General features: G+C 40.6%; 1 protein-coding gene across 6 annotated transcripts in view; it reads right to left on the bottom strand.

Moving 5' to 3' along the window:
- Window positions 1-27,117, bottom strand: part of DCLK1 (doublecortin like kinase 1) — a 345,403-nt gene that overhangs the window by 150,659 nt on the left and 167,627 nt on the right. For all 6 annotated transcript variants that reach the window (XM_086713619.1, XM_086713595.1, XM_086713588.1 and 3 more), the window contains exon 4: window positions 14,195-14,294. In XM_086713619.1, coding sequence (XP_086569745.1) covers window positions 14,195-14,294 — 100 coding nt within the window. The remainder of the gene's footprint in view (window positions 1-14,194; window positions 14,295-27,117) is intronic.

The following is a 27,117-nucleotide window of genomic DNA, read 5'->3' as shown; positions in this document are numbered from 1 at the left end:
CCCTCTACCCTACTTCATTCTTCTTCCTACCACTTATCTTCAATACACTATGTAATTTGCTTATGATTTTGCTTATTGGGGGTGCCTGGGTGGCTCAGTCAGCTTAGCGTCTGACCCTTGATTTTGGCCCAGGTCATGATCCAAGGGGTTTGTGAATTCGAGTCCCGCATTGGGCTCTGTGTGGACAGTGCTGAGACTGCTTGGGATTCTCTGTCTCCCTCACTCTCTCTCCCTCCCCCACATGCACACGTGCACAAGTGCAAGCTCTCTCTCTCAAAAATAAATAAAAATCAACATTAAAAAAAAGATTTTGCTTATTAAATATCTTCCTCTCCCAATAAGCTCCATGTGGACCAGAATTTTTCTCTCTTCACTTCACTAGTGCCTGGCACATGGTAGATATTCACTCAATACTAGTCAAATTGGTTAGAACCTATTACTATATCCATACACACACATATCTCATAGGGGATATAATAAATTGAACTCATGTTAATTGTCTATAGACACTGCTGCCTAGTATATTTAGCTATCCTTATTTTCATATTTAGAAAATCCATTGCATATGGGAAGATTTTATATCTTAAGAAGAAACAACAGTACTCATTTTTCCATAGGTTTTGTGAAACTAATCATAATGTGAACTAATCCTCTGACTTCTAACGTTATTCTTAGAATAATTCTGTTGAAAGGCTATCAAGTGTGAAATGAACACAAAAAAAGGTATTAAGCTATAAATGTACCTAAGTTGACACTAAAGTTGAGAGGCAATCTATAAAAGAAATTTTGTGTTCTCCAGAGCTAATCAACTCAAAAGCTTTATAACCTCTGTTCTCCATAGTTGGGCAAGGATCTCTGTGGTCCTATCAACGAGATGTCCTAGCTGTCGTATCAGTGGGACGCCCCACAAGTGAACGAAAGGCATTCACTGAATCAGTCGGCCCTAGTGTACCTCAATAGCTAAACTAAATGCAGAGCTTGATTTCGTCTTTGATCATGATGATGCTAGTTTTCGCCCTGACCTGGCAATGGTTTGCCTTTGCTCACTTCCCTCCCCTGAGCTTACAGGTGTAGCTTCTTTCAGTTCCGTTGCTGGCACTCCTGACAAGGCTGCTTTTCTTTGGCCTAGTTCTGATTATTTGATGAAGACTCATATGAATTTAGACAAACTCTTATTCAGATCTGTTTTAAGTCTCCAAGAAAAGTTGGACTCATGATTTTACAGTGATTCTGCCTATTGAAACAAGAAGATAAGTCACCCACGCAATCATATTTTTTTTACTGAAAGCTTTATCCATTTGTTTATTTTCCAGAGCTGTCGTGAAAGAAAATCTAGTTTTAGGCAGCAAAGAGTCATATAACATCAGTATCTTATTATGTTTCAGCTACTCAGAATACTTACAATAATGAAAATCTATAGAGACAACCTGTATCCACACACATATCAAATTATTACTCAGTCTGGAATTAGATTTTAGAATTACCTTCACATCAAGTCTTTTTCCACCATAACATTCACTTCATCTGCTTTCCATAAGTAGATATTTAACTTTCCAGAACTTCTTTGTTTAAACCCCAAGAATGCTTGACACACAGTAGGCTCTTAACACGTGCTTGGTATGGGGAATTGAACTGGGAGATTTCAAATGGGCACAAAAACCCCAGTGCATATGCCCTGGGGATGCACGCGAAGAAGAAAGTTCTATCTGTACCTTCCTATACTCGGGGGGGAATGTGGGGGTCAGTGCAGGGGATAAAAGAAACTGAGGTCCCCCTCTGTGGGAAAAGAATGAGCCAGCCAAAGCCAGACATTGGGCCTGAGGCTGCCCTCCCATTGCTGCCCCTGAAGACACATATAAAGGTTATTACAGCTTTTCATTTATTTTACTTCTTGTCTGAGAGCTTTCAGGCAGCTATGCTACTGGTCTTTAGCTAGAGAGGTCCTCAGCAGCATAACTTGTTTGGGAAGAGCAAGGGCCTGGAAACAGACAGACCTTATTTCAATTCTGTCCTCTGCTATTATTTATCCTCAGGCAGAATTTGGATGCTTAAGGCTCTTAAATGGCCAGAATTAATGACTAAAATTAATAAGGTGCTCTGGCATGAATACAACTAAAGTACTGGATGGAGGTTCAGATATGCAATTAAACAAGTAGAACCTGGCTTCACACCATATCGGAAAGCCCCACAGAGTTCAGCTGACCGCAAGCTAACGGACAGCCTGCAATGCTTGGCTAGTGCTTAAAGAAACCATAATCACATTTAGGCTGCATTTAAACAAGTTTGATGCCTCTATTAAATAAGTATATATTCTCTGTGCTATTTGAAGCCTTCAAGGAGTACTGCATTCAGTTCTGGGTTTATTTTGAGGAGGAGATTGCCGACCAAAAAGTATCCAGAGAAAAGTAACCAGGATAGTAGGATGGTCTTCAGAGAAACAACTGAAGGGACTTTCCTAACAAATCTGGAGAAACCAGCTCTGGGGAAGTGTCGAGCCTCAGTCCTCAAGCGTCTACAGGGTTGACTGGTGGAGTAGATCCCTTCTGCATCCACGGACTCAGCTAACATTTCTTGGGCTTTTACTACATTCAGAGCACTGTGATACGTGCTGTGGGATACAGAGATTGATGACACAGAGACCCAGCCTCAAGGAACTAACAAGTAAGATAAAAACAAGGAGTCTGGGATCTCCAGTTTTCCTCCCAACCCTGTTACCCACTGGATATGTGACCTTAAGCAGTTTCTTAGCTTGTCTTAACTTGGCGTTCTTTATTTGCAAAGCAACACCGCAGGGTTTTTCTGAGGATTAAATGAGATAAATATCTGTAAAAAGAATGAGAAATCAGTAATTGACTGAAACCAACAAGATGGGGAAAGAGAACTTTCGAACTAGACTTCAAAGGGCAAAGGGAGTTTGCTGGGTGGTGGTGGGGAAAAGGAAAAAGAGCATTCCAGGTTGAGGGGGCAGTATGAGCAGAGACAGAGATACTGAAAACAAATGGCTTTTGGAAGACCAGCAAGGACTACTGTGGCTGGAGTGCAGAGGAGTAATAAAGCAATGACAAGAGCTATAAAGATACCACAAAGCCGAATCACAACCTCCCTAGAGTTTCTGGGTGGTGGAGGGCTATATTCAAGTGAATATTGGGAGAATCCACCTGTGTACAAACAGGTGGAACAATTAAAGACTGAAACCAGGAAAGCAAGAGTCATCATGAGAGTAAGCAAGAGGGGTGCCTGGGTGGCTCAGTCTGTTGAGTGTCTGACTCTTAATTTTGGCTCAGATCACGATCTCTCAGTTCATGGGTTCCAGCCCCGAGTTGGGCTCTGCACTGACAGCTTGGAGCCTCCTTGGGGTTTTCTGTTTCCCTCTCTCTGTCTTCCCCTAACCTCCTTCTCTCAAAAATAAGTAAATGAACTTTTTTTTAAAAAAAGAGGTTAAGCGAGAGATAATGAGGAACTGACCTAAAATAATGGTGGTGGCATTGAAAAGCAGGTGACAAAATGTGAGATATGAGGAGTAAAGGTGAGGGGCAAGTGAAAGACGACTCCACGTTTTGCAACGCTGGTGTTAAAGAGGATGCTGATCCCATGAACTAATATAGGAAACACAGAAAGAGGGATAAAATTGACTAAGAAGATGATGAGTTCAGTTGTGAAAAATGTTGAATTGCAAGTGGCTGTAGAATAACTGTAAGGAAGTTCATACTAGCAAGTTGGAAATATGGTTCTGGAGCCCATGGGAGGAGTCAGGGCTAGAGATGTAGATCTGAGAGGAGGTGGACTTAGAGATTAAGAGTATATCATCAAACATAAACAAACTTGGGTTTGAACACTAACTTTGAGACTGACTAGCTGTGTGGCCTTGGACAAATTATTTATCATCAAAGCTTTAATTTCCTTAATTGTAAAATTGGGAAAATTATACATACTTCAAAGACTTTGCTTATTGCATACCATCTGGTTGCCATTTGTCACCGTCACTGTCTACCATAACCATCATTGCTGAAACCATTAAGGTAGATGAACTTGGCTTGGAATTGAAAGTAATTAAGCAGAAAAAAAAGGGTTGAGGAATGAGTCTTAGGGAACAATTATTAAGGGAAACGTGGCAGAACAAACCTGAATGAAGCTCAGGAGCAGTCAAGAAGGTGGGCAGAAGATCAGAACAGCAAGACACGGGGATGGACAAGAGAAGAGAATTTCAAGGAGGGAATCCTGGAACATGTCAAACTCTACAAAGAAGTTGGGGACGAAAAAGGAAAACAAGGGCATCGGATATAGTGATTTGAAGGTTATCCTTGTGTATGGAACTATTATATATGTGGCAGGAGTGGAAGGAAGTCACAAATGGAACAGGGTTCAAAATGGAATTTGCACCCAGACTGCAAGGGGATGTGTATCAGACACCGAAGTGAATTGAGAGCCAGATCACCTTCTAGAAATTTCAAAGCAGATATAAACAAACATATTGCAGGCCTTAGTTTTCTTACTCATTTCAAAGGGATAAAAGACTTATGTTAACAGAGAGAAAGGGGATTTGTGAGAAGGATTTCTTTAGAGAGTTGTGCAGAGTTCCCTCATTCCAGAAGAGGGGAGATGCTTCTCTTCATCTCAGTTAGGGCTTCACTGGGAGATCTGAAGAACCTGGTCAGTGTCATCTGTGGATTGAGGGGAATTACACACTCGCGTCTGAGTGTTCGGCTATTTACTGGAGAACCACTGGCAGCAGAGTAAAGGAGGCTTGGCTGCATCGGGTGGCCTGCTGTCTGGGCAAAGGACATATGAGTGCACTGTGGAACGGAGGGAGTGAATTGGCATGGAGCTAATTTAAATTCTTCCCAAGAGGATCATCTGAGGCCAACAGGGAGAGCTTTGGAAAATAAGGACTACGGGAGAAACATCCAAAGCTGGAAGAAACCGAACTGACCACATCAAAGCAGAAGAGTGGAATGTTCCCAGTAAGAGTCCCTGAAGAACCCACAAAAACACCCATATGAGAAGTTGGCTTCATATAACGTGTGCTGGCCCGGAGGGCCTGAAGCCATCTTACAACAGCGCTATCCTGTAAGGACATCCCACCTCCCCTCTCTCATCACCCTGCTCCTCTCCACCCTTCTCTCTTCCGACCCTGAAAAGATAAAAAACATCAGGGAGGAGGTAAGTGGAAAAGGAGAACCCTACCTTTTTCCTTCAGAGAAGGGACTCACGACATGGGGCCCTGGAGAGGTATGGAAAGGAATTCCAATTTTGAATGACTATCGCATGGGACTCAATATATTCATTTCTGGATTGAGATGGTGATTTGTAATAAGAAGAGTCCATAATACTTTTTACCATCTTAGGAGAGAGGAGAACAGTCTTGAGATTTGTGGCTAAGTGTCCTACAGTGGCAAAGAAGAGCTCCCACCACTATATACATTTAAAAGGATAGTGGAAGACAACTTTTAGTGAAAAAAGGTCCCCATAACTCTCATGTTTAAAAGGTACTATTTACCCAAGGGTATAAAAAGTGAGTCAGGATGAGGACATGAAGGTCTTGAGGACAGTAATTTTGCCCTTTTTTTTTAGTAATTTTGTGGGGTTTTTGTTTTTTAAGGCTGTTTGGCAGAGAAAGGGCACTGTGCTTTGATGAGGTGATAGAGATGACTGAAGGTCCTCTTAGGACAGGAGAAACTTAGTTGTGGCTGCAGGTGGAGGAGAAAGAGACGGTAAAGATAGGGTAAAATAACAAATCCACAAGAACAATAGGAAAGGAAGACTGATAAGGCAAGGTCACAAAGAAGAAGTGAGAAGACAAAGTCAAGAACATTGCATTTGCCTTTAGAAAAAAAGACTCTCTTTCCCCTGAAAGATGAGAGAAGGAAGATAGAAGATATAAAGACATTTTGGTTTAGAAGGAAGGCAAATAAAACAGTTTATAGTGAATGACTTTGATCATCCCTGTAGTTTACAGAAGTTCATCTTCTGTGAATGAAGGCAGTGGGTGGTGTTTATTACTCTGGAGGGCAGAATCAGGACTACTGTGTACAAACTAGAAAGAGATTAACTTGGGCTCAATATAAGAAAGAACTTATAAAAGAGTTGCCTGGGGGGCTCAGTCAGTTAAGGGTCTGACTCTTGATTTCATCTCAGATCATGATCTCATGGTTCATGGGATGGAGCCCCGCATCAGGCTCTGCACAGACAGCATGAAGCCTGCTTGGGATTCTCTCTCTCTCTCTCTCTCTCTCTCTCTCTCTCTCTCTGTCTCTCTCTCTCTCTCTGCCCCTCCCCCCTTCTCAAAATAAATAAATAAACTTTTTTTTTCTTTCTTTTTTTTTTTTTTTTAAGACAGAACTTGGGGCACCTGTGTGGCTCAGTCAGTTAAGCATCTGACTCTTGATTTCAGCTCAGGTCATGACTTCACGGTTCATGAGTTCAATCCCTGCATCTAGTTCTCTGCTGTCAGTGTGGAGCCTGCTTTGGATCCTCTGTCTCCCTCTCTCTCTGCCCCCCCCCTTTCAAAAATAAGCATAAAAAAAAAGAAAGAACTTATCAAAATATCAACACTGGTGATATCAGCACAGGGGACTGACCTTCTTATACAGGTGTAAGCTGCAGAACAGAGGGCTCTAGGTGGGGATGGATGAACAGCTATTGCAATGCCATGTGAGGGACCTCTGCCCTGGACACGGAGGTGGGCTGATAGCCTTCAAAACTCCTAGTGTGCAGCATTCATTGTCAATGTTATATTTGTAGGGTACTTCCCTGCCAACAATTCAGGTGTCAATGTGACTGTATACAATAAAAAGAAGCCCAGGGGGACCAGAAGAGAAAGTGTAAAGAAAAGACCACATGTGTTACACAATGTCTTGATTTCCCAACTAGAAAATCATCTAGTTGTAGCAAAGGAACTAGCTTATGCTAGAGTTAGATCCCGTCCCAAAGAATAATATTCTATATGTCTCCATAGCTTGGCAGCTATGAAATTTGAAAATATCACTATGTTCTGGGGAACTTAATATTATGCATGAGCTAAAATGTAGTTATGGTGGAGAAAGTCTCCCGAACCCTGAACCCCTCCAGTTTTACCACCGCTAAGAGGCAAATGGGAACTTGCTGACAAGAGTAAGTACGTTACCAATGTGCTCTCTGGAACTCAAAACAAAGAAAAACCCTAAAACTCTATTTCAAACATCAGGCTGCGTTCTATAAATCAATGCAATCAAAATCATGCCAGATTTTCTATACAACAATGAAATGTCATGGAAACTTGGCAATTATTCAATAAGAAAGCTATCGAGTTTTTTAAAAAATAAGAACCATACATTCCTAGAATTAACATTTATTGAAACAATAAAATATTCCAGCATGAAGTACCACGCATCTCAAAGAAATATGCCCACAGATTCAATTTAAACTGGCCATATAATCCAATTAAAATTTAAATCTATAAAGAGAAGTCAGTCTATTATGACCCCATTAGTCATTTCCCACAATATTTTTCCAAAGGAATAAAATACACTACGGCAAGAAGCACCATGTAATATTTTGAGTCAAAGTTCAGGGCCAGAGATCCGTTGGCATTTTTAGACATAAGCAATATTAAAAGTCTTATGACGGGTCGGCCGGTCATATTTCATGTAAGTGCAGTAAATGCACAGTTATCTGTGCCTAGCATACTGCCTGGCACATGCTAAATTAGCTTAGCCTATTGAATAAATGAATGGATGCATGAAAAAATGAGTTTTGTTAGCAGTAGCTAAAAATCCATTCTGTGAGGAGGCCTATCCAGACTCGGAGCATCTTCCTAGTGTTTGGAATGACTTATGGTTTCCTAGCATCACCAGCCCTGGGACAGAGCGATGGGGCCACCAAAAATCCCACAGACCCAAATCTATGTGGACATACAGGCTGGGACCCTTGAATGTTGTCCATTTTAAGAGTCTGACAGGTTCTAGATGCGGTTTGGTTTAATCTCCCAGAGATTCCCTCCAGAGAAGGGTGGATATCTTCAAAGGTCCCTTAATTCCCTCTTACCTCCACCACAGGAATAGAAGTCGAGAGTGGGAAGAAAGCAACAGATAATCGCTTTTTGGTTCTAAAGAGCACCAGAACCAAATCTTGGTGACATCTGCCTCCAATTAAGCCCTGCAAATGAATCTACGTGGGTGAGTCCAGCTGCAGTCCACTAGGAGGTATATTTTAGCTGAGGTGTCATTCACTAACATCATTCACTAAGTAACAAGGAACACAGTTCTGAACGTGCTTTGACATTTATTATCTCATTTGAGGTCCATTACAACCCAGGAAAAAAAGGTGTTTCCCAGAATAGGAAGCAGGCTCAGAGATACAAAGACCACACAGCAAGCAGGACATGGAACTTGGACTACACCTGTCTTCTAACCTTACTCCAAGACTGCTTCCACTATTCTAGGTTCTAACCCCATTTTCTTACTACCCAGAGTTGGGGAAAACAATCAAAATCATTGCTTGGTGAAGGGTGCCTAATGCAGCTTCTGTCTCATCTCACTCAGGACACGGGTCCCTGGAAAGTGGTCAGGATGGAGTATTTCCAGAAATGTTTTACGAGGTGAATTCTGGGCACCCACCAGCAGGGAGTCCATAGGAGAAGCCAAAGAAATGTTCCTTCTGGAATCACATGCCCGGGGGCACCTGGGTGGCTTAGTCAGATCTGACTTCAGCTTAGGTCATGATCTCGCAGCTTGTGAGTTTGAGCCCCACATCGGGCTAGCTGCTGTCAGAGCATAGCCTGATTCGGATCCTCCGTCCCCCCGCCCTCTCTCTGTCCCTTCCCCACTTGTGCTCTATCTCTCCCTCAAAAACAAAGAAACCTTTAGAATCACATACCCAGGAAGCACACTGTACTTCAGATGGGTGTGTCTAGTACAGGGAGAACCTGGCCTGGCACTCCTCAGAAATAGGACATTACGCACACAAGTGCATGCACACACATGGACACACACACACATGGTATCCCGAAAGTCTTAGTGCAGTTTTAAACTTCCAAAACTTCAGAAGTATAAATGCTGCAAACTTACAAAACTCATGTGAAAGCCCAATAATTTAAATTTCTTCTCTTTTCTACACTATACTTACTCTACTTGTATACTAGCTTTGTGAATTTTGAAGAGCAGTTTTAATCTTACCTTTCGGTCAACATTTGCCATGTTCAATCAGGCGGATTGAAAGGTTTTATGATATATGATGTGCCTACAATCCATTCGGCAAATGAGCCACATCTCACAAGAAGCCTGCGGTCAACTAAAATCTTCACATGCATGCTCTACTGTTAAAACTACGTTACTCCTAATTAAGCTTGTAAAAGTGGCTTTTTTTTTTTTTAAACAAAAAAATACCCGAAGCACTACTTTTTGTTAATACCAATTTAATTTTATCTTCTTGGATACAATCCATTCTGTTAAAATCCTTGTGGATCCTTGTTTTCCTACCAGATGATTTCACCCATGCACCATCAATGTTCTCAAGTGGGCATTTCTAGCCACACTCAACTACACAGAATCCAAGGCAGAACCCTATTGGTGTGATTCTCAGCGTACAAACAGTCCCTCTCTTCAGGGACCTCTGAGTGAATTCTAACAGAGACCTCCGCCACCACATGGACATCAGCCTCTTGGACAAGGCAACTCAGTTCAATCAATTAAAAACACAACCACCTATGTCATTCAGACCATATATTTTTATCTTAGTCAAAGGGATTCCAGGAGAGGCCCTGTCAAATGCACTGCTGACCAATGCATTTACTCAGACCATCTCACAGCATTCTTCTGATCCACGAGATGAGTGACCCTTCCCGTGAAAGGTCAGATGAGGGGACAGTCTTGTCACAGCTCTGTTGTCTAGGTATTGTACTGATTAATATAAAGCTATAACTGTGAAAATCTAAAGACAGGCCGAAACAAACAAATAAAAATGAGTTTATTTGTAACTCAAGTTCAAATAAAATCTGGACAACCTCAAACATCTGTGGTGGGTTGAATTGTGTCCCCCAAAAGATATGTTAAAGTCCTACCCCTGGTACCTGTGAACGTGACCTTATTTGGAAATAGGGTCTTTGCAGATGTAATCATGTTAAAATGAGGTCATACTGGATTAGGATGGGACTTAAGAAGGACCCCTTAGGATGGGGTCCTTAGAAGAAGAGGAAAATTTGCACACACAGAGAATTAGGCCTTGTGAGGCTGGAGGCAGACCCTGGAGTAATGGCGCAGGAAGCCAAGGGATTCCAAAAATTGCCAACAACCACCAGAAACTAGGATTATAGCTTAGAAGACATCTTACCCAGAGACTTCGGAGACAGAAATTTTCCTATATCTTGAGGTTAGATTTTTGGCCTCCAGAACTGTTAGAAAATCAATTTCTGTTGTTGGAAGCCACCTAGTTTACAGTGCTTTCTTACAGCAGCCCTAGGAAGCTAGTAACATCTGTGCAAAAATATGTAACTCTGAAGTAATGGCGATTAACATCAGATTCAAGAGCACTCAGGAATTGGTAAAAAAAGAGGATGAGAAATACTTAGATTCCTGAGCAGGTGGCAGGCTTGGCAGGGGTGAGGTAAATGGGTGAAGGCACTGGCCTAGCAGGTTTGGGGGCTGTTGGCTTGAAGCTGGGGGGGGGGGGGAGGGGGACAGACAGAAGGTGACATCCTGTGACAAGCTCATCACCAAGGGGTTAATCGTCCCTCCTAGGTGTGAGGTGGGCATTTCTCAACAAAATCCTCTCATTTTTTAATGGCAACAAAATCACCAATTTGTCAGTTTATCATCAATATATAAGCAAAACTATGTTAAGCTTCCTGTCTCCAATTTGGCATTTTCCTTGACTATGTTTCATCATTCTAAATGAGACAGCAGCCCATGCAGGGGAAGGAGCTGTTGGTCTGTCTGTCTCTATATATAGCGCTGTATCCACCATTTTTCAAAGGTGCTAAGACTCCACCAATTGATGACGATATTGCTTAAAATGGGTTACATTTTAAGCTGGAAAAAAGAAGGCATTTTTTTCCCACATGTGAAAATTTAGAGGAGGAAGGATGCTCCCTCACAGTTTCTAATATTGATCTGGCTCCAATGCAGCCCACGAAATGTAAGTCTATAATGGCAGAATTCCTCACTGGAAAGACCTTACAAGCCATCTCCAGGAGCTGGCCCAGCAGTAATCAGGGGGACATATTCTTGCTGATCCTGAGCACACAGGGAGCTGGGTTAATTTTGAAAGACAAAATAAAAGCGCTGCCTTGTGGCAAAAGGCCACTTCTTGATGCCACTAAATCAAGCCCAGCCTTGCTTGAGTATTAATTCTGAAGATGTCTGTATCCCCCACTGATACTCCTTTTAGGAAGCTAGTATGGAACAGGCCAAATGAAGCCGCAACGTGCAAATACCATTTAGCAAGTACAGATAAGCTGGGATAAATCATCCCAGAGCACTTAAAAAAAGATTCAAATTTTAATACATTAGCACTAGAACATGCTGTACAAGCAACAGGGAAATTGCAGTTGTCAATGTGTGAATTTAGTCTCAGAGTAAGTTCATCCAAGGAAGTAAAATCTCAATTTAGATTCTTTTTTCTACCCCTTCCCCCAATCCACGTGTTTCTTTTAGGATGGAGGAGGACACTGTTACTCAGCAAATGGATATCACACCAAGAAATGGTTAGGGTATATTCATCGGGGGTAATAACTTGAAGTTTGCACTTTCTCACTGAAATAGTTTGAAGTGGTCCTTCAAAGTGGCAAACCATAAATGATGGGCAAGGTGTCTGATCCACGTGTGTTCACGTGCACTGTTGTATGTGTATGTAGATATCTAGCTAGCTAGCTGCCTTTAAAAAAAAAATATTTTAAATATGTATTTAGCGGCGCCTAGGTGGTTCAGTTGGTTAAGCATCCAACTTCGGCTCAGGTTATGATTTCATGGAATTTGAGCACCATATGGGGCTCTCTGCTGTCAGCACGGAGCCCACTTCGGATCCTCTGTCCTCTCTCTCTGCTCCTCCCCTGTTAGCATGAGAGCATGCTCTCTCTCTCTCTCTCTTTCTCTCTCTCACAAATGTTTATTTATTTTGAGAGAGAGAGAGTGCATGGAAGCAGGGGAGGGGCAGAGAAGGGGAGGGAGAGAGAAGGAGTGGGGGTAGGGGCAGAGAGAGAGAGAGAGAGAGAGAGAAAGAGAGAGAATCCCAAGCAGGCTCCACGCGCAGCTCGGAGCCCATTGCAGGACCTGGATCTCATGAGAGTGAGATCATGACCTAGCCCATATCAAGAGTCTGAAGCTTAACTAACTAAGCCACCCAGGTGCCCCTATCTGCATTTTTTTAAATGAGAAAGGATTCTAAGGGGAAATCACAAAGGATTTCCTGGTATTTTTCTGTTGTGCTTTCCAGAAAGCCTGTCTATTGTCACGGGGGAATAGGACAAGTTGCAGCATATGGTGTGAGAGCACATTGCAGGGAAGGCAAAGCCCAACCCAGAGGCCTCACCGGGAGGGGCTGGGCCAGGGGAGGTCCCAGGCCTACCTGGAGGCCTGATAGACACTTAGGCAGCCCCAGGTCAACACTGCTGACTTGACACTGAACTGTATTCCAGCCGGAATCTGACAGCTTGTTTTCTATCGAGGTAACAAGTGAAACTTTCATTTCAGAACGTTATCTGTTCTCTCAGACTATTCTATCAGAAGCAGCTATTTTCTTTAAATTGAAAGTCAAGGCAGTTTATTTTTCTCGAAACTGTGTTGTTGGCTCCTGCCTGACTCCTAACATTCTCTTGTTTTGCACAATGGCAGAGCAGTCTCATCCCGTAGAAGGCAGGGGTGGGATGGGAGAGTCCTCCCAGAGGGCACCCTGTGTATGATAGATTTACATAAATCCTGGCCCCCAAAAGGCACATCAATCAGAGATAAAGATGGAATGTATTTAGAGAAAATGTATTTAAAGGGAAGGATACCGACATCACTCTTTCAACTAGGTTTTTTTTGAAGCAAAATAACTTAAATCTCTTCAAATGACACTTCTATCATATTATCTATCTATCTATCCAACCAATGTATTATGTCATATCTCATGTCAAATATATACATCCATTGGGCATTCGAAGTTTTCACAATACAGGGGAAATCTTTCTAATTCCTATCCCTCCCCACACACCGCAAGTCATTTTTAAATGATGAAATAATTGTACTATGTTCAAATGCATATAGATGATATGTGTATATACCATTAATATAGATACTATATGTGAACATACATCAGCGGGGGGGGGGGGGGGTGGGCAGGACCCCTCCATCACATCACTTACCCTACCAAGTCGGCACTCAAGTATTTCCCATCCACTTTGTCAAAAGCTCACTAATTTGTTTCCACATGCATTTTAGTATAAAATCCATTATCACTTCAAAAAGCACTTCCCACTAGCTAGAGTCTGAATTGTCCATAAATATGTAATATCTCCCAATTAAATTAGAAGTAATACGATTAAGGAGAGGTCTCTTTTTTTTTTTTCAGTGCAATAATCTTTTCTGTGATGCTGTTAGGACTCTTGAGATGACTTATGGCATCAAAAAAAAAATCATTCTTGAAGTCACAATTTTTCATATTCATTTCCTGAGACAATTCTTTCCCTCTTGATCAACTGTCTCTTCTCTATTTTTTACAATCACATTCCAGTTTGAATCCAAGGACCTACCCTCCTCCTTTTTGGTCTCTCACAGATGCTAATGACATACAAATTCTGTAGTCGTTAAAGAAAAAGGGATACCTAGCCACTGTCCCCAGTTAGGAACCTATAAGTAGGTAAAGTGAAAGCTTCACAGAGAAACACACTCAATAATTTTATGATTACAAAGCTCTCAACTACACATGTTGACAAAAACAGATAATTAAAAATGTAGAAATCTGCATCATGGTCTTCTATAAAACATCAATTTAGTTATTAAATGGTTATATATTAGCCATTGGTAATTTACTCTTCTGAATGATTTAACCTTTCTAATTATCATTTCATCTGTTTTCTATATAAAAAAAATCAAAGAAATTCTAGATATGGAAAAGACATGCTGGGTGAGGATCTGAAACTGATTTGGTAGCTTTGGGGTTGACATAATCTTGGCCTGGTGTGGCTCATTTTGGAAAGCTGCCTCAAATTTCCCCTGGTTTTGAACTTTTTTTTTTTCCTTACCACTTTCATCTAGCAAGAAATCATCCTGGTAACGGAACTTCTCCGGTCCACATGCAATAAAAATGTCATCGTCACCAAAAAAGTCCTGAAGGCACATCACCTACAAGAGAAAAGCATGGCACTCAGCAAGGGGTCAGCAGAACAGCAATTACAACATTGCATCCTGGCAAGTAGACATCTGCATAAAGCCACTTCCCACGTCTAATGGAATCAACAGGACAGCCTCTCCAGAGGAATTTCAAAAAAAGGTTTCCAGCATCTGTTACTAGTAAGAAACATGTTACATTTCAGTTGCGCAGGAAGACGGGATAAGGAAAATAGAACCGGTAACTGTCACATTTATTACTTGACATATCAATAGGCTATGAGGTAAGAGCCCTTTATTTTCATAAAACAGTGGATGCAGCAAGATGTGGAAAAGGAACATCCCTTTATTCTTTTGAATGTAATATTCCTCGATAGCAATAAAAGTCAGCATATGATTTTAGCAACAAATATAGTAAACGTGTGGTGGTTACTAGGGTAACTACTGAAGAAAAATACCTGTATCAGAGTATGAATATCATGATCTCCTTTAGACCCATTCTACCTCTAGTTGGCACAGAAATGGAGTGGCACCTGGGTGGCTCAGTCAGTTAAGCATCTGAGTCTTGATTTTGGCTCAGGTCATCTCACGGTGCATGGAACCGTGCCCTCCTCTGCCCTCCTCCCCTCCACCTCCCATCAAAAGAAATAAATCCACTTAAAAAAAACAGAAATGGAAATGGAAGTCCTCATAAGAGGAATAATAGAATAGTTATTTCTTAAATTCAGATACAGAGACGGGGCAACTCAAGTTACGGTGTACGCCCACAACTCAAGTGATACTAAACTTTAAAACTCCTGTGCTGCCCAGCTTCTTGTAGTTACACCAGAGGAAAGTTTTAAAACAACCTTTGGATATTTATTCAGCTTATTCTCCAGTAAGAACTTTAAGAGAGCTAAATGTTGTTTTTCAAGCACATGTGGTCAAAATGAAAAATTTCAAGCACACGGCTCTCTGTCTCTGGATATGTGGTGTAATATTTTGCTCACAATATGTATGATGCCAACACAAGGCACTGGGAACACTACTGATTTCTATCTATTTTCAATTTCCTTTGCTTGGAGAAAATCATAAAGCAGCCAAATGAAGGCACCCATTCAGAGCTGTATGAAATAGACTCTCTAATAGCATTTTCCCTTGGATATCTGAGGACCACAGAAAAATCCCCTGGATCCTTGGGGCCTCTGTTTACTAGTAGCACTCCCTTATTTGTCTGCAGTCAGCTGCAGGGCATATCTGGGGTTCTGCTCTATTTCAGTGCTGGGTGGCACTGCTCTGACACATCAAAGGTGCTGTAAGCCTTGCAGTAGTAAGTTGGGAGAACACAGCCTTGCTTAGAGACCCCAAACACAGTCATGTGTAGCCTGCAGATAGTTTTGCCAAGTAGGCTCTCATTTCCAAATAATCGCTTGGCTGAAATTTTAAGAATGAAATTGCTATAATAGTATGATAATCGCATTAAGTGTGAGTGAGGTACACCCACAAAAGATTTCTGAAAAGCTTGAAAATATAGGTGATTTAAGAGGGACATTGTAATTGTCATAAAAAATAGACTAAAGGGGCACCAGGGTGGCTTAGTTGGTTAAGCGTCCAACTTCCGCTCAGGTCATGATCTCACAGTCCGTGGGTTCGAGCCCCATGTTGGGATCTGTGCTGATAGCTCAGAGCCTGCCTGCTTTGGATTCTGTGTCTCCCTCTCTCTCCGCCCCTCCCCAGCTTGCACTCTGTCTTTGTCTCTCTCTCTCAAAAATAAATAAACATTAAAAAAAAAAAAATAGACTAAAGATCTTCAAGAGTGGTGTCAGAAGCTCTGGTCTTCTACTTGGGTTAAAAACAGGCCCTTTGAATTCAGAACCCACTCCATTTCACTCCTCCCTTTCTGTCTGATCTCATCTGTGACCCTGTTTATCTTTATCTTCAAGACAAGCACTCCACCCCAGCCTTTTCGATCAGTGCTTGATGTCATCCCAACCAACCCCTACAGGCCATTGTCCTTTTACATGCGTAAGTCTTTATAGTGCCTACTATATGCAAGTTAGCATAGAGCACATACAGACAAAAATGAACAAAAGGTGGTCTCTCCCTCAGACAAAAATATGAACAATTAGCCTTAAAAGGCAGTGTTTCCTGGAGTGTGAATGGTCAATAGGTTTTGTGAAAAAAAAGGGAGGGGAGTTCCCTATGGCCAAATAGATTTAGTAAATACTGAGTTCATCCAATATAAACAGGTTTCTTTATTTCCAGTCTTTGCAAAGCCCTAACATGCTAATGTGCACCATAATTCCAAACAGGAGATAGAAAATCCAGTATTTCCCAATCTTATTTGATTCCAGAACACTTTTTCACATAGTATCATAGGGACTACTGTGTAACGTGGTTCTCTTGGGGTCTGCACTGACAGACAGAGTTGAAAAGAACTCTGGGAACACACAATGGGAAGAACAGTTAACCCACTCTCCTGGGCAGCCACATTTCTTCAGCTGATAAATATTTATTTGCTAGATTTTTTTACTCCTTCAAACACCTATGATGGGCCTGCTCTGTTGCTAAGCTTTGTGCCAAACATTATGATAACAAAACTTAATAGATGAAAAATATTGTTTTCCAAAGAAAATTGTCCTTCTGTTCCACATATTCCCCTCATTTGTATTCTAGAACATCAGACTGCCAATCAGATCACATTCATCTATGTGTGCATGTCTTATGTTATCGCTAAGCAGGCAGATAACTATCATCAAAACTATAACACGTGAGGGCCGCCTGGGTGGTTCAGTCGGTTAAGCGTCTGACTTCAACTCGGGTCATGATCTTAGTTTGTGGGTTCGAGCCCCACATCGGGCTCTGTGCTGATAGTGCAGAGCCTGGAGCCTGCTTCGGATTCTGTGTTTCCCTCTCTCTCTGCTCCCCCACCATTTATGCTCTGTCTCTCAAAAATAAATGTTAAAAAAAAATTAAAAAATAAAAAAAAACTATAACACATGATAAGCAGGTTGCCAGCCAACTAACTCCCTTCCATCATACACCCATAGCCATCCTTTAAGCCCAAGACTCAAAGAACACAGCAGCCAATGATCCAGCTTGGACAGTTTAGGTTTAATTCTGTTGGCAAGTGGGAAATGAAACATGATGAACTTTTGATGTTGTTTCCAACTCCAGGATTCCAAGAACATAAAAGGAATGTAGCAATTGTTAAAGAAAAGTAACTGTCATCACCCAGCACAAAAAGACAGGAAAAGGCCGTTTCAGTGCCAAGCAACATGTATTCATTTACCTCTCAATCTCCAGTGACTAAAATCAAAGAATTTGTTAAACTATCAGAAATTGTAACGTTTCCTGTGCTCTCTTCTCTGGCATCATTTAGCCGTTTCCCTGCTCATAACCTCCCACTGCAGAAGTTGGGTATGGTCAGTAGATCACATTCAAATTTAGAAAACTGCTTCTTGTTAGAAGCCCTGATAAAAGATTTGATAGTAAAGGAGGCTTAAACACAAAGTTATGAAAAAGATGGATTTCGGATAATCTGAGCACTTCAATTACCGGTGCTCTCACCCTCTATCATTGATCTAGAGGTGGCTGTAACGTATTCCATCTAACAAAATAGAGTAACAGAAGACGGCGTATAACCCTCTTGTCTAGGCCAACATACTGTGAGAATTTTCCTTCAGGCATTACTGGATATTCTGATATCAAAGGATTAAGACAGAGAAGTGTAAAACCAACGTTTTGCATAAAGATCTGATTTTATATGTCTATACGGTGTTGTTAAATGTGAAGTTCCCAGGACACCTGGGTGGTTCAGTCGACTGAGCATCAGACTCTTGATTTCAACTCAGGTCATGATCCCAGGATTGAGCCCTGCATCATGCTCTGCATTGAGCACGGAGCCTGCTTATGGTTCTCCCTTCTCCTCTTCCTCCCTCCACCCCTCTCCTCTGCTCCTGCTCTCACTGTCTCCTAAATAAATAAATAAATAAATAAATAAATAAATAAATAAATAAATAAATAAATTTGAGGTTCTTGAAATTCAGTGTGATAACAAGCTTAAAAAAACAAGTTCCGGGGCGCCTGGGTGGCGCAGTCGGTTAAGCGTCCGACTTCAGCCAGGTCACGATCTCGCGGTCCGTGAGTTCGAGCCCCGCGTCAGGCTCAGGGCTGATGGCTCAGAGCCTGGAGCCTGTTTCCGATTCTATGTCTCCCTCTCTCTCTGCCCCTCCCCCGTTCATGCTCTGTCTCTCTCTGTCCCAAAGATAAATAAACGTTGAAAAAAAAAAAAAAAAAACAAGTTCCTGGGGCGCCTCGGTGGGTTAGTCAGTTAAGCATCTGAATCTTGGTTTCAGCTCAGGTTCTCATGGTTCACAAGTTTGAGCCCTGATAGTTCTGCTATCAGCGTGGAGCCTGCTTAGGATTCTCTCTCTGGAACAAGTTCCACTTATGGTTTAACATCTCTCAAAGCCAGGCCTTTTCTTGTCATCTTTCCCTTTACCCCTATCACCACATCCGTCCAGAGCTTATTCTCCTACCTGTGGACCTTGGCATTTCCCACTGGTGGATTTTCTCATTCCTATCTCCTTTCTCTCCAATCCATCCTGTTTAATTCTGCTAATCTACTCTTTCTTTTAAACTTTCAATATCTCTTTCCATGCTTCAGAAAAAAATCAATGGCTTTACCACCATCAAATTAAAGTTTATCTTCTGAGTCTGGCATTCCATCTGGTTCCAACCTACTTTTCAAGTCTACAGTAGTCATGCCATGTACCTGATACTTAGTAAGCATTGATTGGATAGTTGGATGGATGGATGGATGGATGGATGGATGGATGGATGGATGGACGGACGGATGGATGGATGTTTGGATAGATGGATGGATGGAGGATTGGATGCCTGGATGTTTGGATGGATGGATGGATGGATGGATGGATGGATGGACATAAGGACGAATGCAAGGACTATGCTATAACCCAAAACACGGTCCTATTTATCTGCTTTACATATTCTTCTCAGAAAAGGACTTCTTCTTTCCTACTTGATTGGGTTTTTGTATGACTTTTTTCTTCCACTTGGTATCCCTTCCTACCTCTTTGCCTGTTCAAATCTCTCCTATGACTCAAGGCTCAGTTGAAGGTTCAAGCCTTACCTTCTTATCCACTCCAATCCAAAGTGATTTACCCCTTCCCTGAGCCCCTAGTCATCATTCAATAGATGTTTATTGAACTCGTTATTTACTAGCCACTGTGCTAGGCCTTAAGAATACAACTGCCCTCATCCTTCATCTCTTCTTTTCCAGTATAGATGTGTGTAGACTTACACTCCAAAGAATTCCTAACACACTGTTGTGAATTAACAATTCAGCAGAGGGTAAACTGCATTACCTACCAGTGGTTTTTGTCATGGGCTTGGACTCAGGTGGCTGAGTTGCCATCCTGGCACTATGACCACTGCTGACTTGGGCGAGTCAGGAAACCCCAGTTAGCTATCTTGAAACACATCCTGTTTCTAAAGATCCTACATTTGGTTAGGGCAGAGGTAGTGCCTCCTGTTGCGGGGAGGATTCTTCAGCACCTCAGAGACTGCCTCTGGCACAATTTCCAAGAGCACAGCCTGTCATCAGAGCTCAGGTCCTGAATTAACCCAATTCTGCCACTTAGATGTTCATCTCTTCGTGCCTCATATCAAATATGTTTATCATGTTGGTTACTTTAAAAATGAGAGGCATTTAGACTATGAATCAAAAGAGAAAAAGTCCTCAATAAATTTCAGCTATTTTTATTAGCTTAAATGCATTTTTGCTTCCAAATAAGTACAAGCCAAATGTGTACCTAATATAAATTTTTTAATGTTTATTTATTTTTGAGAGACAAAGAGAGACAGAGCATGAGTGGGGGCAGGGCAGAGAGAGAGAGAAGGAGACACAGAATCTGAAGCAGGCTCCAGGCTCTGAGCTGTCAGCACAAAGCCCAACGCGGGGCTCGAACTTGGGAATGGCAAGATTATGACCTGAGCCAGTCGGATGTTTCACCACTTAACTGACTGAGCCACCCAGGTGTCCCCAAATGTGTACCTAATATAAACAAAAAACAGAACATAGTATGTAGCTTCTGGGCACTATATACTTAAACTCCTAAGTGAATTTCGCATATAGGGGCATATAGGTGCCCCTTCTCACTTTGGGAACAGGAATTCTACTAGTATAATTATTTTGGTGAATAGCATACTTTGAATTAGCATCAGGGAAATGGTGTAAAATGAAGATGAGATATGGTACATGCTCTGATTTCCATCAGGCTTCCACTGAAATGATGCTGTGAACGTCATTAACAAGGATGGCCACCTGCTACCACACGTAGCACTGTTTTAACTTAAGACCCCTTGGAATCTGTCACAACTTTCAGTTTTGTGGGATCCAGAGATTTGTATTCCCCTGAGAAAACCATCCTCAGTTGAAATGTCCCTACATTAGAAAAGAAACTGTATGTGTATCATATGCAATTCATAAAGGAAGTAGTTTATGGCATACAATGCTTAATATTCTATCAATTAATTTTCAGTTCTTACCTAGTGCTTTGGTTATTATATGAAAATCTAACCCCAAGTAAAGACATCCCATTTATTGCATCAGAGTTTATCTCTGACGGCACTTAGCATAATGCCAAACCCACTGTATCTCAAAAAACATGGGTGGTTATAATTGCCAGATGTGCTGGGAAAAGTCCTTGAATGAGTATCACCATACCTGGGTTCTGAGCCTAGACTTGACACAAACATTGTATAAACTTGAAACAGTTCCTTAAGTTCTCTTGGTTATCAGCTTCTATGCTGGCTCCAATATGTTTTATCGCAGTAATTTATACGATGAAGATATAAAAAAAAGAAGAAAATTCTTTTTGGTGTGATACAGCAACAAGAATAGTTCTATATGCATTATTACATGTAATCCTCAATATACATTATTGCATTGAACCCTCTCTGCTGTAAAGGAGACAGACTCTATCTGACAAGAGTTAGTTAGATGTTATTTGTATCCCTATTTTACAGATTAAAAAAACAACTTAGCCAGATTCAACAGAAGATGTGTAGAAATTTGAAACTATATCAGTTACAATTCAAAACCAGGCTCTTAACTACCAAGTTACAGGAAAACAAACCTATTCAAAGCATAGAAACACGTACCCTTACAATTGTGTATTATAAATTTCAGTTAATAAAACCATTTTAATAATAGTCATCACATATATTGTACCCCAATAGTTTATAATAAAAAATGTCTAATAAATTTTTTAAAAAGGAAGTTTGAATTATTTCTTTGATCCTAGGAAGATATATTCCGTTTTCTGACTCTTTTTATGTGAAATCTGAATTTATATCTTTTCCATTAACTTGTCATTACACATACTTGTCCCAGGAGACTGAGCTGCTTACAGTGAGTTAAAAAACCACTACAGATAAATATGGACTTCCCCTGCTCTGAGTTTCCGCCTTGAATTGCTCTGCACGGACAGAGATTCAAACAAAGGCAATAAAAGCATCTGCTATTTACACATTTCCAAAGCAGGACTGTGGAATCCATTCCCCCTCGCTGGAATGAGATCTCCATGGTGACGCTGACATCACAGAGAAGGGCGAAATTTTCAGCAAAGTCTACATTTTCTTTCCAAGAGCGCCCTCTACCAACAAAATGGAAAAACTCTGCAGCCACGGCCTATTTTTTTGAAGCCACACAAGTCATTGTGTCTTTATCAGGTGCCTCTCTTTGTGTGAAACATTAAAATATTTTACCATCAAAATACATTAATGTATTTTAAGTGAGATTGCAATCACAAAAATAAAAGCCAAGAAATTCAGTCCATTTATTGGAATCACTGAGTATGGCATATCCTTTCCATTTTTTTCTTTTTTAAATACTCATTTATAATTTCTCATTCTTCTTGGTACCAGTTAAAGGGGACAGGGTGAAAGGTCCAGTTTTAATGAGATGTTCTTTACCAAAAAGGAATGCTTACACCTACCTGTGTTTAAAAAAATCCAACCACGTTATGTATCTAAAGCACCAGAATCAATCACCTCCTTCTTTCTGCACAATTCATAATGTGACCATTATAATTAGCTTTCAGTTAAAACTTGGCACATGTGGGCGTCCTCATCCTGCCAAAACCTAATTTCGATAAGATTTCTCTTCCAATTTCATTCCATATTTGGCTTCTTTTCTCCACTCTTAGCATTGAGTGTTGTTATGCACGTGATATTACAAGTCAACCACTGAATTTTTCTGTTCTATACTCATGTAATTTCATACATTTCTGGTACTAAGACATGTCGACAATGTTTTATAGCCAAATATCAGGAATGTGTTATGCCATGTTACTGTCATAAAGATACATTCTCCATTGTTTCTTTACTTTATCACCTTTTCATTTCTTTGATAATGCACTTAAGCAAATGATAATTTATTCTGCAACTGTTCTTCTAGCAAGAAATTTCTGATAAAGAAAAATCCTTTAAGGAAACTCTGGTTCTTGCCCAGGGGAAGACACAGTCATTAATAAAAGAAATAAATGACTCAAATAATAATAACAGAGAGAGGAAAATAAAGAGCCTCAAACTACTTTTTTTACAAGTTTGAAGCTCTAAGACCTTTTTTTTTTTTTGCAAAAACAGATAATATTGTTGAAATTCAGAATGGCTGAGATTTATGAAATAATATGCTGATGCTTTAAAAAATGGAAAAGAAAATGTCCTCTGTTGAAATGTAAGCAATTTAATTTGCTGAATCAACAACAACAAAAAAAATAACAATCACAAAGTGGGAAATACATTCCTTTCTTGATCGTGTTCTCAGCTGCTAGTCTACATGAACAACAGCTAGGACAGCACGTCGTGGAACATACTCTGACAGAACACTCTCCTTAGAGAAACGGAGTCACTAAAACACTCGCTAATGTAAGACATGTGGCAGGGTTCTTGGCATGCAAGTAAAGTTAAGACACTCGCATTACAAAGGGTAGGTTTCAAACCCAGAGAAATAAAACCAACCCACAAAACCTGTGTCTGGCCAACACCCTCAGATACAGTTTCTCTGCGTCAGGAGTTAAAAATGTAATTAAAGCAACTAGTTGCTATCTTGTGATTTTGTTAACTCTTACTCAACTTGCATGTGACCAGTGAATCACATGGCTGTGAATTTCCCTCCTGATGTTTTCAAAGGAGCCCAATGCCAGTGCCAAGGCCTATAATGTGCCAGGCCCCGAAGAGACGACTCACATCCTTATATTGATTCCTCACAAGGACCCTTTGGAGAAGGACCCTAATTTTTAAAAACATTTGCAAGAAAATCACAATCCAAAGAACTGGTATCTGTTTGAGGGATAAAAACATAATAAAGGTAATCAATCTGCCTTTTATGTTCTTGCACGTTGGCTTGTCACTTAAGGTTAGAGGCAAAAAAATGATATTCCCAAAGCCATGGAAGTATGTGTCTAACATGTGTAAATGTTGCCTGATGTTGAAGTACGGGAGTTGGTTGCTTTAAATATCTCTATTTCTGTATTTCTAATCTACTTGTCTGGGTATACAGCTTGACATTAGAAGGGATTTTTTCATGGTTCAAATTAGTCTTCTCAAGTGAGTGATGTTTTCCAATGACAGCCCCGTAAAGGTGAATCTCCAAAATGGCTGCTACCACTGTCACCATCACTGCCCTGAGCCTAGCCCCCTAGCCATCAGCACCATGGCCACCATCACCATCACCACTTCCATGGTGGGAGCCCTCATAAAACTTCAGAAGTTTTTTTGTTTTGGTTTTTGTTTTACATAAGCTGAGGACAGAGCCTTTTGTCTTCTATGTGTTCAGTATGGGTCAGTGTTCTGCTCATCAGATACTGAACCACTTCTAACTGAGAATGATGATCCCAGTAGTATCTAGTACAAATTTAACCTAAAATTACATTATAAAACTATTAAGTGCAAAAATTACTTTTTTTAGACCCAAACTTAAATGCAGCTAATAAAAACATTTATATAGCATCAAAACTATTGCTGGAGAAAAGTACTTCATCTTCCAAAACTATGCTTCAGAGCAAGTCAGCTTTTAAAATTGCCAATAAAAACATTCTCTGGAGTTGTTTGAATAATAATACCATTTTCGCATAATTGTATGAAGATCCAAGCACAGCTAATAAAAGGCTGAGAGAGAGATGGCAATGGCAAGACAAAAAATTTTACAGCCTCAAATGAAGGCTTGGTTTAAAACATTGTTTCTATAAATAAATGTTGATCTGGATATCCAACTATGAATACACACTTGGAGATATTCCCTCCTCAATGGTCTTTCAGACAATTATGTATGGTGACCAAAACACGCTAGGCCAATATCTCTTCTTTGTCTTCATCTTATACCATGTATATGAGTTTCCATAATTCCTTTTTATCTAAATTTAGAGATGAGTGAATAACATAGGGCTGGTTGCTATTTCGACAAAGCAGGAGATAGAAGTGTAAATAAAGCATGAGGACTTCAAATGCCTATGGAGGCCTGGAAGGTAACAAACAGTGAAGTGGGCCAGGCATCATACAACACAGTGTAAATGGGGCGATAAATGGTAATTAACATAGTCAGACAATAGGAAATCGGTGAGGAGTGTAATAAACTGGAACCCTCCCTTCACCTAAATGGGGCAGCAGCAGTTACTTGACAATTGTTATGCAGCAAAGTGAGCCCAGGGCTGCTACACTGATTTTTTAAGAAAAAGTGAAATCAGATTTTTATTTGAAAGTCCTCGATTTTTAGAAGTTGGCAATAACTTCATTTTTTATAAAAAACATCGTGCGCTCCAAATAAAACACACCTGTGTCCTGGATTCAACCCGTGGGCAGGCAGTTTCCAATCTCTAGGGGAGAATTCCTAAACTAAGTGGCTATTAGCCATGGTTAATGTGCACAAGGCTGGTCTCCATAACTGTGCCAAAGTCCCAAGGAAAGCAACCAGGCTTACCAACTGACTCCAATTCCTATAATTTCCAAAGGTAGGGTAGGATGTAGTCAAGACCCAACACTTCTGAAAATTGGAGCCTGTGAAAGACTTGTCTTGTGTGTGTGTGTGTGTGTGTGTGTGTGTGTGTGTGTGCATGTGTGGGTGTGTGTGCACACGCGAGAGTACGCTTTGGGTGCGTCCACATTCACTTACACGGTTGTCCTGGGAAACGGGTGGATTTGTCACAGCTGAGATTAGTTTTTGTGTCCTTCCTCTCTTCTACACTCTCCCTTCTCCCTTCCTGGGAGGGAAGGGGAGTGAAATAGACAGCCTGAGGTATCAGTAACACGAAATTTCAGAGCAAATGTTACCAGCTCAGTAGAGATGGAACCAAATGAACTCCCTGTAATAAAGAGTACAAACACATTCTACGCATCTCTCTCCCGCCCCTTACGACATCTCCTGGCTATAAGGTCTAATCATGGTTTCAAAAGCTACCAGTTTCTTTTAAAAAATTAAAGGTCTCTTCTTGAAAAAATGAAAATCAGTCCATAAGCAGTAATTTTCTTCTTAATCACATCTGCTCTGCCCAATTGCCGAAAACACCCATGACTACTAAAAATTATTAGAAATGTTAACTCTAGTTGGAAAGAGGCAGAGTAAATAAAACTCAACCATCTAAGGAAATAGATTTGGGGCCTAAAATATGAAAGTGAGGAAAAACTCAAGCTTTTCACAAATAATTTCGAACGGTTGATTTTTATTTAGGTGTCTCCCAAGTCAGGAGTAAGCTGACATGAGGCTTCTTTCCTTTCATAAACTTATATTATTGCTGGCCTTCTCTCACAGTGTGATGATTAACTCTGAATATCCTTAATGGCACATAAAGGGTTAGGTCCATTTGTACAGGGAACATCTATCTAGCACAGGGAGGCGCTCTTGATGTCTGGTTGAGAACATGCTCACGTTTACACTTTTTTATTACATTTTAGTTCTCATTCAACAATGCACCAATACAGAATGGCATACAATAGTGGCTTTCCATGACTATAGCAGCCTTGAAAGGCTTTGCATGGTAGTCTGGAATCAGAAAGTCAGGCTTAAATCTCAATTCCATTAATTACTAGCTGGATGACTTGCGTCAATTACTCAACATTTGGAAATCTCCTTTCTCCATAGAGAGAGTGATGATAATGTTCTATCCATCTCTCAGGATGGTAGAAAGAATTTGCTGAGGTAATGCCCAGACATGTCTCAAGCAGAGGAAGTGTTTAGTAAAAGTCAAAAAACAGTATATAGGCCTTAATTTAATGTTGCTGAAGCATAAACTTCCAAGATTACGCTCAGAAAAGTCAACAATCATGGAATAGAAGGCAGAGTAAATCAGCAGTTTCTCTTTTGTCCTTCCCTTGTACTGTTTTTATGCTGAAAATTATTCCATCTAATGGCTGTCAGACTTTAGACAACCATAAGACATTAGAACTACAATCAACACTAACCAAAGTGCATGAAAATAACATTTTCTTTCCGTCTGTGGGTTATCCATTTTTCTTTCACATGTGAAGAATACAATGCAATAACTCTATTAATATAAGCTATCTCCTTACATCCCCTGAAAATCATATTCTTTTCAAGTGCCTGACAAGTAGAGGACTAAACATTCCCTCCATGCTGAAACATTTGTCCATGCCAATCATAACTTCCTTAATGTCCAAGGAAATGAAATCTAAGCATGAATTGCCAGGATGAGCAGCAATTTACAGCTTTAAAACCATTTTAAAAAAGCGTAATCATTCAATGTGAATCTCAATATTGAGGTTCTCTCCTTGTGTGTCTTGTGCCTCTATCATTAGGTCTCATCAGATATAAAAAAGG

The sequence above is a fragment of the Puma concolor genome, chromosome A1, assembly GCF_028749965.1.
Source record: "Puma concolor isolate L17-30 chromosome A1, mPumCon1.1.hap2, whole genome shotgun sequence".
Classification (NCBI taxonomy): Eukaryota; Metazoa; Chordata; class Mammalia; order Carnivora; family Felidae; genus Puma; species Puma concolor.
This window is presented reverse-complemented; position numbering and strand designations above follow the sequence as displayed.